The following is a 15,663-nucleotide window of genomic DNA, read 5'->3' as shown; positions in this document are numbered from 1 at the left end:
GAAAACAAAACTACCAAAACAAAGCCTGACTAAAATTATTAAGTAATGACTTTTATAGAAAACATGCTCATGAATTAATAAACCTATACACCCTTCACTGCATTTTTTTGTAGTTTAAATTTTTAATTTTATTTTATTATGTTATGTTAATCACCATACATCATTAGTTTTTGATGTAGTGTTCCATGATTCATTGTTTGCATGTAACACCCAGTGCTCCATTCAACACGTGCCCTCTTTAATACCCATCACCAGGCTAACCCATCCCCCCCCCAGAATCCTCAATTTGTTTCTCAGAGTCCACAGTCTCTCATGGTTCGTCTCCCCCTCTCATTCTCCCCCCCTTCATTTTCCCATTCCTACTATCTTTTTTTTTTTTTAAACATATAATGTATTATTTGTTTCAGAGGTACAGGTCTGTGATTCATGAGTCTTACACAATTCACTACATCTTTGTGAAAATTATGTAATCAAATATCAGAGTCTAGAACAAATGCTTTATTTAAAGTATCTATTACTTAAATGTGTACCTACACTTCTGGTAAACTGGGTTTTTTTTTTAAGATTTTATTTATTTATTTGAGAGAGAGAGAATAAGAGAGAGCCTGAGAGGGAGGAGGGTCAGAGGGAGAAGCAGACTCCCCACTGAGCAGGGAGCCCTATGTGGGACTCGATCCCGGGACTACAGGATCATGACCTGAGCCGAAGGCAGTTGCTTAACCAATTGAGCCACCCAGGCACCCTTTGGTAAACTGTTTTAAGTTAGCACTGCTGTGTAGGAAAATTAACCATCCTAAACTAGTCTATCCCCATGCTCTATAGAAAATGAATTGCACTCTGAATGTGCAATGACTTTCCTAGAAACTTGAGACACAGATATACCAACATTGCTTTTTAGCTTTGTGCCTTACTTGAATTTGTTCATAAGCTCTAAATGTGCAGTTAACACCTACCCTTTCACAATAGTGTATATAAACATATTTGGAATAACAATACAAAATCATTACATATAAATAATTAAAAGAAAACCAGAAACACAAATAACTGTAATATAATATAGTAAACTACAGTATATAAAAAATGTTCCAGGGCACCTGGGTGGCTCAGTTGGTTAAGCGACTGCCTTCGGCTCAGGTCATGATCCTGGAGTCCAGAGATCTGAGTCCCGCATCGGGCTCCCTGCTCAGCAGGGAGTCTGCTTCTCCTTCTGACCCTCCCCCCTCTCATGCTCTCTTTCTCTCTCATTCTCTCTCTCTCAAATAAATAAAATCTTTTTAAAAAATGAATAAATTTAAAAAATGTTTCATGGAAATTTGGTTTAAGGCAAGTGCTGGAAGGGTTTTATGAAAGGACAGATGATTTCCAGTAACAGGTAACCAGAGAAAGTTTCACAGAAGAGATGAGCTGCCAGTTGGGACTTAATGGATTAGTAAAACTGGTACAATTAGCATAAACAGAATTTAGGAAGCAAGGATTCCAGAAAGAAAAAAACACCAGGTACAGAAGTGGGAAAGCACAAGACACCTACACAGAGAAGAACAAAGAAATGTATCTGACTGAATGAAAGGTTAAGAATAAGGAAACACAGTAAAATATTAGGTTGTAAGTTAGAAGAACGTAACTCACAACAAAAAGGCACTTCTTGTTATCTGACCAAGTTAAAAAAAGGTCAACTTGACAATATTTTTTAAAATGGAACTGAAAAGGAAAAAGACTTCCTACTAAAGGTAGGAAGGTAACAGTTCAAACTCCCTATAAAGTGAAACCTAAAAAAAGGAAATTGAGAAAAGGAAAAGAAGAGACAGATGTAGAAGACACTGGGAAATAAAAATTTATCAGATTGGAGTCTAATTAGATAGGAGAAAGGGAAAGGAAGGGGGGGATAAGGCAACTCAGTGGTGAGTCACGTTTTAATTGTGAGTTCCTGGGAGAACTGTGCTATGTTTTAACAAACTTAAGGAAGTCCGAACTAAAAACTGGTCAATAGGAGAAATATTAAATGAAAAATTAGTAACAGGCAACAAAGCTGGTTTGAGAAAGGAGATACAAGTCCAAATGATGAATACATTTCAAAAATGATCATAAAAGTGTGTAGGCTTAAGCTACAAAAATCATTTTATAAAGAGATTACTGTTTCTTAGAAACATAAAAAGACAAGTGCTATAGAAAATGACAAATAGGCAATTCAGAAAAGAAACACAAATGATCAATATTTCAAAACATATTGTTAAAATTTTACACCACTCAGAAACAAGCAAATTTTTAATAATCACTATAATCAACAGTAAGATGGGTAATGCTGTGTATTTTGCTGTGTGAAAGGCCAACCAATAATATACATCCAAAGCTTTCAAAACATGGCATACTTTTTTGACTGACCAACTCCAATTTTAAAAATTTAGAATTTAAAAAAAGATCAAAGGATCTAGAAAAATTTATTTGGGAAAGTTTATATCCACATGGAAAATGTATTTGTGAGATAGTTTATGTCAGTATGGTTTAGATTAATGAAGAATTTTTAACATAAATGTTCGATGATGGGGGATTAATTAAATAATTTGGTACAAAATACCATAAAGCCATTAAAAATTATGTAAAATATTTAAATGTCATGAAATTCATAATATTCTACATAAAAGTACCAAGTAATTTAGGAGATCCAACTCTTACAAATTTACCTGTTACCCTATTCTTCTGATGCTTGTTAGTATTTTTTTGTATACTCTCCATCTATGTGTATGAATATATAGAAATTAAAGTAAAAATTGTATCTCTTTTTATTTACCTTTCCTTTTCAGCCAAGACAAATGTAAAAGTTAAATAATTCTGAGAATACAAGTCCAAGTTGTTATTTGAATAGAACAAAGAAAACAAAATCCTTAATAAAACATTAAACCAGAGACTAAGGTTAGGTTATAGATGTGTTGATTTACATGACAACTAACAGCAAAATGAAATCCTGGACTGAATTCTGACCCAGGGAGAAACAATTTTTTTTCTGTCCTTAGGGCATTACTAGGACAACCAGTAAAAACTGAATGAAATGTACAGATAGTAGTGTTATATCAATATTATTTTCCTCCTTTTCATACTTGTTCTCTGGCTGTGTAGGAGAATGTCCTTGATTTTAAGTAAATTCATAACTAAAGAATTGGAAGTAAAGTGGCACCATGTCTGTTCCTCTCAAACACTTAAAAAGTAATAATAGATAAATAATATAACAGACCCCCTTATCCATAGTTTCACATTCCTCAGTTCGAGTTACTTGCAGTCAACCACAGTCCAGAAGCAGGTGATCCTCCTTCTGACTTATCAGAAGATCAAGAGTAGGCTAACACTATGACACAATGACCTCATTCACCTTACTTCATCTCATAATGTAGGTATTTTCTCATCTCACATCATCACAAGAAAGGTGAGTACATTACAATAAGATATTCTGAGAGAGACACAACATTCAAATAACTTTTATTACAGTATATTATTTTAATTGTTTTTAGTTGTTGGTAATCTCTTAATATGCCTAACTTATAAATTAAACTTACTGGGGTGCCTGGGTGGCTCAGTCAGTTAAGCATCCACCTTGTGATTTCAGCTCAGGTCATGATCTCAGGGTCATGAGACTGAGCACCATGTAGGGCTCTGCACTGAGTGTGGAGCCTGCTTAAGATTCCCTCTCCCTCTCCCTCTGCTCCTCACCCCCACTTGTGTGCACACGTGCTCTCTCTCAATAACTAAATAAAATTAAACTTTATCATAGGTATAGTATATATACAGTTTGTTCCCATCAGCAGTTTCAGGCATCCACTGGGGGTCCCCTGTAGATAAGGGGGAAGGATACTGTACAGGTTTACATATAAAAATATATATTTACATCTAATGTGTGTATATAGAGAAGAAAATATGATAAAACAATCATAGCAAAATGCTAATATGTGGACAATCTGTATGAAGAATCTGCACAGAAATTTTTTGTAGAATTCTTGCAAATTTTCTCTATCTGAAATTATTTCAAAATAAAAGAATTTTAAACACTAGAGGAAAAAGAGTGACAATTTAACAAAATTAAACACCATTCATATATTCAAAGAATACTTACTGAAAGTCTGATACTACTACACAGCAATAAACAAACCAGATAAAAATCCCTACCTTCATGCAGCTTATCTTCTAGTACGTGAAGACAGACAATAAATACCTAAGTAAAATGTTTACTATGTTAGATAGAAATCAAGTGTTGTGGAGAGAGGGGAACACACACACACACACACACACACACACAATCATGTGTGTGTAAGTCTCCTTGGGTAGGAGTGAGGATTTGCAATTTAAAATATCACCTTCAGGGAAGGTGACAATAAGAAGATGAGACAGGGCCCTGATACAAGGAGCAAGCCTGACAGAGTTGAGCAAAAGTATATGATAGTGGCTTAAACCAGTTTTGTACTAAAAAATTATTGACCCAATTTGAAAATCGATTGGACAGATTTGCTGATATACTGAATACCGGTGAGAAAGAAAATGTCAAAGATGACTACAGGTTTAAAGCCTGAGCAACTAAAGGGTGGAAGCGACCGTTATTGAAAAGAGGTGGGCAGCGGATAGGCAGCTTGGGAGTTTGGTTTTTAAACATCGTGGTCCCGTTAAATATCTAAAGGAAGAAACTAAACAGACATTTGAATGACTCTGGAGTCCAGAGTAAAGTCCAGCCAGGAGACACAAATCTGGGAGACATAAACTTATACATGGTATTTAAAGTCATGAGATTGGATGTGATCACCAAGGGAGTAGTGTGTGTTGACAAAGGAAATGATGTCTATTATTTGTTAATATAATCAAAGGGTTAGTATTAACATGAAAGTGTGTGTGTTTAGAGATCGTTAATCATTTGAGAGCTACAATTACGAATCTGAATTAGGAAACTATAAGAGTGGTTTAATAACAAACAAGTCTCTGAAATAATAGTATACCAAAAAGAAATACCAATAATGAGATGCCCCATAAGAATTTAAAAATGAAAAGAATACTACCCATAACAGAAAGTCCTTATACTATTTATATTCATATGGCTCAGTAAACAAATAAAATCAGAGATCATTAAGTCTCTTAAAAAATATAAACAGTATTAAAACAGCTAAACAAAGCACGTATCAATCAAAACTTAGAATTGTCCAAAATGGAGCCAGCTGACTAAAACTGTCTAAGCAATCTTCAGAACAGATACTGGAGAACATGCAAATCTGATCATTCTGACAACTATACCTCTCAATACAAATTAATAGCTTGGCATTTTGGAATTCTTGATAGAAAGACTTTGGGAGTTTAAGATACGAGTTCAAACCCTAGCTGGGCCACTTGTATGCTGTGTGTGACTGTAGTCAAATTACCACTTCATACTTTTGTTTTCTATTTTGTAAACTACATATAAGACTATTTCATAGTACTGAAGTTACAATTAAATGACATAAATAGCATCAGCTTAGTGCAAAGCCAGGGTAGAAATTCAGGAAGTTGTGTTGTTTTCAAGATCAAGAAATGGGCTTGAGTCAGGTGGAAGTAAGTATAGATACCCATGAACTGGGTAGGTACATATGAAAATATGGACTAAAGTCTAACACAAGTCTCTAGAATGCACTATCCTATCCTGGCAAACTCTTCTTCAATTCTATAAACATGGGATGGAAATGTACTATTTACCTATTAGATTATGGAGTAGCAATTTTAGTAAAAACTAAATCATATTTCTGCCCACAGAAGAGCTAAATTTGGATATGCATACTCCTTTTCAATAAGAAAAGCAAAAATATTATAGGAATGCAGCTAGAGACACATCAAAATTAGACACGTTCTAAAGAATAACATAATAGCTCGTTGAAGGGGTGATAAATTCTCTTTAGAAAAAAAAAGGCGTTCTTGAAGAGGGAAGCACTTAATCTAAATCTTATGAAGTTAAGAATTTCAGTTGGAGGAAAACAAATTCAAGTAAGTAATCATATAAGCAGTTCATTCTCCAACCTTCAAGCAAGTTTAGTCTTACTTCCAATTTGCACCTATAACTCCTGAATCCTAGTGAAAACAATGTAACTTGCCTATAGCCTCAGAAAAATCATACAGTGATAGTAAGGAGAACTAGAATAGTCTCCAGCATCCAAGTGTAAAACTCTTTCACTTTTCGCAGAATGCTTTCATAAGGAATATTCTACCACCAAATATTCTTTTTTTTTTTTTTTTAAGATTTTATTTATTTATTTGACAGAGAGAGACACAGTGAGAGCAGGAACACAAGCAGAGGGAGTGGGAAATGGAGAAGCAGGCTTCCCGCCGAGCAGGGAGCCCGATGCGGGTCTCGATCCCAGGACCCTGGAATCATGACCTGAGCCGAAGGCAGACGCTCAACGACTGAGCCACCCAGCCGCCCCTACCACCAAATATTCTAACAAAATTGAGAAGTATTATAAAGAGTGATTTTAATGTATGTTTTTCCTCCACAGTTTTTTCCTTTTAAATAAAGGTGGAATATATGAGTGTAGAGAAAATGGTAGAAGTCATCCCTCTAACTTTTTTTAAATTTAAGATTGTGCTAGAAAATTAATGGTTATGAAGATTCACTGAGGTTAATTAAAAACTGAGGCAAATAAACATGAATAGAATAGCAATAATATAAAAAAAATTCGCAAGGACATATTTATAATAACTGGTTAATATTACCATTAACATTACCATCAATTGCAACAAGTGGATTTTATATGCATCATGATTCAAACCAACAAACTATACCTTAAAAATGATAATATTTATGAAATGATTATAAACTTTAAAGTTGTTATTTGGTGATAGTTATACAATATTTGTATCTTGAGATATGATAATGATATTTATTGTTAAATAAAGATAAATCAAGTCCTGGGCAGAGGACCTAAATAGACATTTTTCCTAAGAAGACATACAGATGACCAACAGACACATGAAAAGATGATGAACATTAATAATCATCAAAGAAATGCAAATCAAAACCACAATAAGGTATCACATCACACGAGTTAGAATGTCCAGTATCAAAAAAAAAAAAACCAAAACAAGTAACAAGTGCTAGCAAGGATGTGGAGAAAGGCAACTTTCATGTACTGTTAGTGGGAATGTAACTGGTACAGCTACTATGAAAACCAGTATGAAGGTTCCTCAAAAAATTAAAAATAGAAATGCCATATGACCTAGTAATTCCACTACTGGGTATTTACCCAAAGCAAATGAAGAGACTAATTCAAAAAGATCTATGCAGCCCTATGTTCACTGCAGCATTATTTAAAATAGCTAAGATACAGAAAAAACCTAAATTGTCCATTGATAGATAAATGGATAAAGGATAGACACACACACACACACACACACGTGCACGTGCACACGCACACACACACACACGTTGGAATATTATTCAGCCATAAAGAAAACTGAAATCTTTCTATCTGTATGGCAAATGGATGGACATCCATACAACATGGATTGATTTATAGTGTATTATGCTAAGTAAAATAAGTTAGATGGAGAAAGACAAATACCATATGATTTCATTTATATGTGAAACCTAAAAAACAAAGAAGACAGAAAGAGATTCATAAATACAGGGAACAAAGTGGTGGTTGCCAAAGGGGCAGGGGGAGGCGTTGGGGGGGTGGGTGAGCAAAATAAGTAAAGGGGATTAAGGGGTACAAACTTCCAGTTACAAACTAAATTAGTCACAAGGATAAAAACTACAGCTTAGGAAATACAGTCAATAATACTGTACTAACACTGTATGGTGAAAGGTAGTAATTACACTTATCATGGTGACCACTGCATCATATACAGAATGGTCAAATCACTATGTTGTACACCTGAAACTACTAAACATTATATATCAACTATACTTCAATGATAAGAATTTTAAAGAAGAAAAAGCAAGCCTGTATCTTTTAGAAATGCATTTTGAAATATTTACAGATGGAATGATGTCTACATAACTTAAAAATAAAATGGGAAGGAAATACGGGGTGGAGAAATGAAAGATTAGCCATGACTTGATAGCTGCTGTAGCTGGGTAATGGTTATATGGAGAGTTCATTATAGTATTATGCTTCTCACAAAAGGAGACTGAAATTTTTCATAATAAGAACTTTCATAAAATAGAAAAAAATTGCCAATACCAAAGCGTATCATAAAAACAAGTGCAGAACAGTACAAACCTTAACCCTTGACATGGTGAGTGATACTGTCTGAGAGCTTATGCTACCTTAAACTGAATGATGACTGGTGTACTCAAAAATATATAAAGATATCCTCTCAAAGTATGGATAGCCAGAGTTCTTCTAAACTTCTCAATCATGTATCAATGAGAATATATTGACACTGGGCCAAAATCCCAAACTAAATACTACCAAAATGCACACTTAAGAGCTCACAAGAAATCAGAGTTGCATCTAAAACTCAGGGAAGTCATAACTAACTACATCTCATTTCATATTAATCATCTTCTCCATGTCTTTATATGGATCATAATTTATTTACAAGTGAAGCATGGAGAGCAAAAAAGATACTAAAATTAAATTTGTTTTCTGATCACTGTCAATCCAATTCATGAAGCAAAGTTTCCAAGAATCTCTAATATGCCACCAAAATTTTTAAAAAGTATTAACAGAACTAGAATTAACGAACAGCTTATATCAAGCCCCTTTACTCAGTGACCATTACAAGAACAAAGAAGTATAATACATACTGGAGGCCGACCAGGACGACCCCTTTTTCTTTTTCCTTTGATCTCTGTCTCTTCAAGTTCGCTGCCAGCATCAGAATGGGCAGTAGTTTCATTAGTTGAGTCCCTAGAAAATGTGATATATTATTTTAGCGAACAAATTAATTCATACATACAATGCAGTTCTGTTCCACTACTTTCCTTACCTCCTGGAATATGGCTGATAAGAAGTGTTTTTTCTTCCACTTCCAGAAAAAATTTTTAGGAAACTGAGTTATCCTTCCTGCCTGTATCACATAACATTAAGTGACATGAATCCCCAAATTGATAGATAAACAAAGAGAAGGAAATGACTTTGGAAATGGCAGTTGCTATACAAAATATAAATGAAAATTCAGTTGTAAAAAATGAATTCATCAATACAAAAAATTTAAGTCTTAGGAATTTTATTCATTTTTTAAAAATCATGAAAGTCAACAGTGTGCTAGTAAAAGTTTAACAACTGGCTCTTCAAAAAAATATGATTAAAAATGTTACTGATATAAAAGATATATAACAATTTACTGACAATAAAAAGATACACAATATTCTTATTGTAAATTCCATACAACTAATCAATTCACATAAAATGATAATTTTGCTATTCTTGTATCTATACCTAACCTTTGGTTGCAAATGATGAACAAACACAGTTTTGAAATGAAAGATCATTGATAATTTTGTTCACTTAATGAATAGGATACAAGTGAAATGACAAAGACATTTGTTAGAACTTCACTCATCAGTCAGTGGTGTGGGCAACTTCTTATTGAATCAGTAACAGTTCTCAAATACTAGAAGGATTAATATACTTCCTCATTATGAGAAGAAGTATATTATATATTATAATAGCTATAAACCTGATATACCTTTAAATTTAATCTGCATTATTAACAATAACTTCATCACTTTAGGTCTACAGACAAATGACAAAACAATAAATTGAGCCCTGATCTGTAGTGTTTACTGCTTTTCATAATGTAAATATTCCTACCACAATTTCAAACTGCCAAAGTGATATCAACAGACTTGAGAAGTAATGAACAGTAGTAGTGCACCACTAAAAAGTATTTCTACCATATAAATAGAATAGGTGTAAATAAAAAATTCAAAAACATAGAAAACAGTAACACATAAACTAATTAGAAAGTGGTGAGTTTTGGGCGCCTGGGTGGCTCAGTTGGTTAAGCGACTGCCTTCACCTCAGGTCATGATCCTGGAGTCCAGGGATGGAGTCCCGCGTCGGGCTCCCTGCTCAGCAGGGAGTCTACTTCTCCCTCTGACCCTCCCCCCTCTCATGCTCTCTCTCTATCTCATTCTCTCTCTCAAATAAAATCTTAAAAAACAAAAAAAGAAAGTGGTGAGTTTTGAGGATCTGTTACTTTTATTTTTAATATGATTTATTTAAGTACATAAAATTAATATTTTATATTTTTATAATGACAATGTTAATTTAACTGGGTAACGAAATTCCTGGAAATTTAATATTCAGCTCTCCAGGACAGTACAGGCTGACTCTAGCACACCACTGAAAAGATATAGATAGTATGAACAACAACTTCTTCACTAAATGTTATGTTACTAACAGTATAAAGGATATGCATAAAACTGCAAATACAACAAAGGGAATACAGCAAAGGGGAGTCCAACACACAATCTATTATTTCTCCATCTCCTTCAATGAATGCTCTCACTATCATTTCCTCTTTGTGTCAATTGCATAAAGCTCAATTCTTCAGTGTCAGCTACTCTTCCCTTTATACCACACTCTCTGGGAGATCTCATCCAGTTGATGTATAACTTCTATCACTTCAACACATTATCAACAGACCTGATCACCCATTTCTCCAAAGAAGACATACAAATGGATAACAGACACACGAAAATACGTTCATCATCATTAGCCATCAGGGAAATTCAAATCAAAACCACACTGAGATACCACCCAACACCAATCAGAATGGCTAAAATTAACAACTTAGGAAATAACAGGTGTTGGAGACGAAGCAGAGAAATGGGAACCCTCTTACACTGTTGATGTGAATGTAAACTGGTACAGCCACTTTGGAAAACAGTATGAAGGTTCTCAAAAAATTTAAAAATAGAACTACCCTATGACCCAGCAATTGCACTACTAGGTATTTACCAGAAGGATACAAAAATAGTGATTTGAAGGGGCACACACAATCCAATGTTTACAGCAGCAATCAATGTCCACAATAGCCAAAGTTTGGAAAGAGCCCCGATGTCCACTGACAGATGAATGTATAAAGAAGATATGGTACGTATATACATACAATGAAATCTTGCCATTTGCAACGACATGGATGGAACTAGAGGGTATTATGCTAAGCAAAATAATTAGTCAGGGAAAGACAACTACTATATGATTTCACTCATATGTGAAATTTAAGAAACAAAACAGAGGATCATAGGAGAAGGGAAGGAAAAATAAGATAAAAACAGAGAGGAAGGCAAACCATAAGAGACTCTTAACTCCAGGAAACAAACTGGGGTTGCTGGAGGGGAGGTGGGAGGTGGGATGGGGTAAGTGGGTGATGGGCATTAAGGAGAGCACATGATGTAATGAGCACTGGGTATTATATGCAACTGATGAATCACAAATTCTACCCCTGAAACTAATAATACACTATGTTAATTAAATTGAATTTAAATTTTAAAAAATTTTAAAAATAGACCTGGATCATCTATAATTCAAGATTTTTAAGTCACATGTAACATGCTTCTTTGAATGCCACATCAAATTCACCAAATACCACATATAAAAATTAAGTCCAACACTGACTTATTTCTAGCTCTCTGCTCATGGCAATATAATTAATTGATTTATTTAGTTAATGCATGAGTGTACTTTAAGTTGTTATGCAAATTTATCATGGTCACAGTTATCCTGTCTTACTCATATTCCTAGAATCGTATCAATCTTCCTCTTGTGCCATTAGCTAGCAAGTGCTCCCAAGTTATCCTCCATATAATTCTCCAATTCTTTCCATGATGAGTACAATAATCACCACTCCCTGAATTAATCTCAACTTATCTATTTCTATTTCCCTCATGCAAGGCATTCTATATGACATATTGCCAGTAACATTCTTAACATCACATATTTCCTTACTTGCAAATCTTCAAAGGTGATCTGGTATTTAAAACTGTAAACAGAAAAAAGATTTCTGAGGAAGATGGCACAGGAGGATCCTAGGCTCACATCAACCCACAGATACACTAGATAACACCAACATCAAGATTATATAACCCAGAAAACAACCAAAAGACTGTCACCAACAGACTCCCCACAGGTAAGTGTAGAGAAAAGGCCACATCAAAGAGGGGAGGAAGGACAAAGACTTGTTGGGAGCCATACAGACCCACAGGACTGTCCTTGAGAGGGCAGGAAAAGCCAAAGGCACAGACAGGAGAGTAGAACAGACACCACACCAGGCACACCAGGCACCCCATGCATGGAGGACCCCCACTAGGAAGATTAATCACATAACATTTGGCTTTAAAAACCAGAGGAGCTTAACTTTGCAAGTTAAGCTGGGGCTTAACACCAGGAACTTTAAAAAAATCAGCAGGCTGCCTCTGGGAGAGCTAGAGGGCAATAGGAAACAGAGTCCCTGTCCTTTAAAAAAAAAAAAAAAAAAGGCATGAAATAGCATAACAAATAGCATAACATATAGCCCCAGGGAGATACAGAACAGAAGCAGCAGTCTGAAAAACGACTTGGGTTATGGGAGGGAGATTTGTTTACTAATCTCAGAACATATGCTGGAGGGGTAGGGATCTTTGGGAGACTTCTCCAAGAACAAAAGAGCTGGCAAGTGTCATTTCCCTCCCCATCACTCAGCCTAGATACATGGACACATACAGAACCAGTACAAACACACTCTCCATCTAGCTTGCTAAAACAGCTCTCTCACCTTCATGCTTTCCTGTGGACCCACCCCCTCCAGCCCTGCCTCCACAGGAGTCTATTCAAAGCTGTGCCACAGGCAGGGAAATGTGCAAGCAGTCCCAACAGGGACTAACATGACTCCTGCCCTGGGTAAAGGGGAAGAAAACCAACATACCAGTTTGACTGCAGTCCAGGCAATGGGCTGGAGGTAGACAGCTGGTCTGATGCAGGCACTCCCCACCAATGAAAGCTTCTCATGGGTCAACACAGGGAGAGTACCCTGCAGTTTGGTGCTACCGCAGCTCTGGCAAATGCCTGTCCTGACCTAACTAAATCCCAAGGCCACCCAGACAGGCACACTAATAACAAAGAACCAAACCCTGCCCACAACAGGCAGAAAGAGCCATTACAGAGGACCAGACTGAAGGCAAATGCAACTCAGCCACAAAAGCAAGCTGCATAAAACACTCACAGGAGACACCCCTGAAACCAAAGGTTTGGGTGAATAGGGGACACTGCACTGTAGGGAACTCAATAGAAGGAGATGTAGCTGACTTTCCTAAAACATAGAGACAAAACATAAGACACAGAGAGTTAGAAAAAATGAGGAAACAGAGGAGTATGACCCAAATAAAAGAACAGGACAAAAATCACAGCTAGAGATCTAAAATGAAATGGAGGTAATATGCCTGAGAGAAGATTTAAAGTAATAGTCATAAAGATACTCACTGGATTTGAAAAAAGAGTAGAGGACCTCAAAGAGAGCCTTAACAAAGAGATAGAAAATATAAAAGATATAAAAAAAGAACCAATCAGAGATGAAGAACTCAATAATTGAAATTAAAAATACACTAGAGGGAATAAACAGTAGACTAGAGGAAGCAAATGTATCAGCAAACCAGAGGACAGACTAACGAAAAGCAATGAAGCTGAATAGGAGAGAGAGAATAATAATAATGATAATAAATGGAAACAGACTCAAGTAGGATTCCTGGATGGCTCAGTTGGTTAAGCATCTGCCTTCAGCTCAGGTCATGATCCTGAGGTCCTGGGATAGAGTCCAGCATCACGCTCCTTGCTCAGCAGGGAGCCTGCTTCTCCCTCTGCCTGCCGCTCCCCCTGCTTGTGTGCTCTCACTCTCTCTCTAACAAATAAATAAATAAAATCTTAAAAAAAAAAAAAGACATAAGGAACTCAGTGATACCAATAAGCATAACATTTGCATTATAGGGATCCCAGAAAAAGAAAGGAGAGAAAAGGGGGAATAAAATTCATCTGAAAAAATAATAGCGAAAGCTTCCTGAATCTGGGGAAGGAAACAAAAATCCACATCCAGGAGGTACAGAGGGCTCCACAAAAAATCAACCCAAGGAGGTGCCCACCAAGACACATAGTAATTAAAATGGTAAAAAGTAGTGAAAAAGAGAGCATTTTAAAAGCAGCAAGAGAAAAGGAAATAATTACATACAAGGAAAACCCCATCAGGCAATCGGCTGATTTTTCAGCAGAAACTTTGCAGACCAAAAGAGAGTAGCACAATATAGTGTGCCACTGAAAGGAAGTGCTGAAGGGAAAAGACCTGCAATCAAGAATACTCGATCCAGCAAGGCTATCATTGAGAATAAAAGATATAAAGAGTTTCCTAGACACACAAAAGTTAAAGTAGTTCATGACGACTACACCAGCCTTACAAGAAATGTTAAAGGGGACTTTCTGAATGGAAAGGAAATACCATAAAGCAAGAGTAATAAAAGTAGGAAGCAGTAAAATAAGTATGTCTATAAAAATCAGTCAAGGGATTCACAAAGCATTGAATCACTATATTTTACCCTGAAACTACTATAACAATGTATATTCATTATACTGGAATGAAAGTTTTTACAAAACTTTTTAAAAAATAAAATTAAAATTATAAATAATATTGATCTAGTCCAGGGCTACACAGTAAATATATTAGGCTTGGGGGACTTAAAGTCTGTCTACTATTCAACTCTACTATCATAGCCTGAATGCAGCCATATATAATATGTAAGTGAATGGACATGCCTATAGTCCAATAATATTCAGAAAAGCAGGAATCTGAGCCACTAGTAGTAGTCAATTCCTGATCTAGTTCGTCTTATTCATCTCCACTAAAGAATAATAAATCATACTGCATTTTTCCTCAATTTAGACCAAATAGAGTATGTTTACATATACTGTGTGCTATTTATATACATTATCTGCAATAAACATGAACAAAAACCTCATAAGAAAACATATTATATCAATACAAACAAATGAAAGATCTGAAAATGTGATAATCTTGTCCATAGTCACATACCTATTAAGTGGCACAGTCCACTTAGATCTCAAGGTAAACCTGAATTCTCTATCTCAAATACTATGTTTTATTTTTCTCTTGTGTGGACAGAATCTACTAGTGCTTTTGATGCTTTAAATCAGAAAGCAACTATAGGAACATGTTTGTTTTAGCATATAATATGTAACCCATTCATGAAAATAATTTATCCTTGAGCACTAGACTTTACTGATAAAAGAGAAAGGTCCAATTTATTTTCTAATTCTGCCAACTGCAGCCAGTTTAAAAGGTGATGGCTATTACCAAATTACTAATACATTCCAATTAGTATATGTATGTGTGTTTATTAGAATATACAAGAATACATATATAATCTTTTTTACTTCAAGCAATCGAGAGGATATAAGAATACAAGGAAGAGTTTCATATTACCACACCCTCCCTAACTCTGAATCCCAATCTGAAGAATAACAGTTTGACCACTACCCTCCCATAATTATTTATATTTATACATACCAAAATATGATTTATTTACTTATTTTATTGTTTTACTTTCTTCTTCTATTTCAGTTTTAAATTTTTTAATTAATAGGAATCTTCCACACAAGTACATAGAATTCCAGAATAGTAATCTTCATAATACATATGAAATTTATTTAATTACTTCCCTATCAGTGAGCA

General features: G+C 35.2%; 1 protein-coding gene across 2 annotated transcripts in view; it reads right to left on the bottom strand.

Moving 5' to 3' along the window:
• STAG1 (STAG1 cohesin complex component) overlaps nt 1-15,663 on the bottom strand; it is a 423,203-nt gene that overhangs the window by 287,677 nt on the left and 119,863 nt on the right. For both annotated transcript variants that reach the window (XM_028099176.2, XM_028099177.2), the window contains exon 3: nt 8,750-8,852. In XM_028099176.2, coding sequence (XP_027954977.1) covers nt 8,750-8,852 — 103 coding nt within the window. The remainder of the gene's footprint in view (nt 1-8,749; nt 8,853-15,663) is intronic.

The sequence above is a fragment of the Eumetopias jubatus genome, unplaced genomic scaffold (assembly GCF_037043125.1).
Source record: "Eumetopias jubatus isolate StellerSeaLion01/CBP00866 unplaced genomic scaffold, mEumJub1_p1.0 scaffold_1, whole genome shotgun sequence".
Lineage (NCBI taxonomy): Eukaryota > Metazoa > Chordata > Mammalia > Carnivora > Otariidae > Eumetopias > Eumetopias jubatus.
This window is presented reverse-complemented; position numbering and strand designations above follow the sequence as displayed.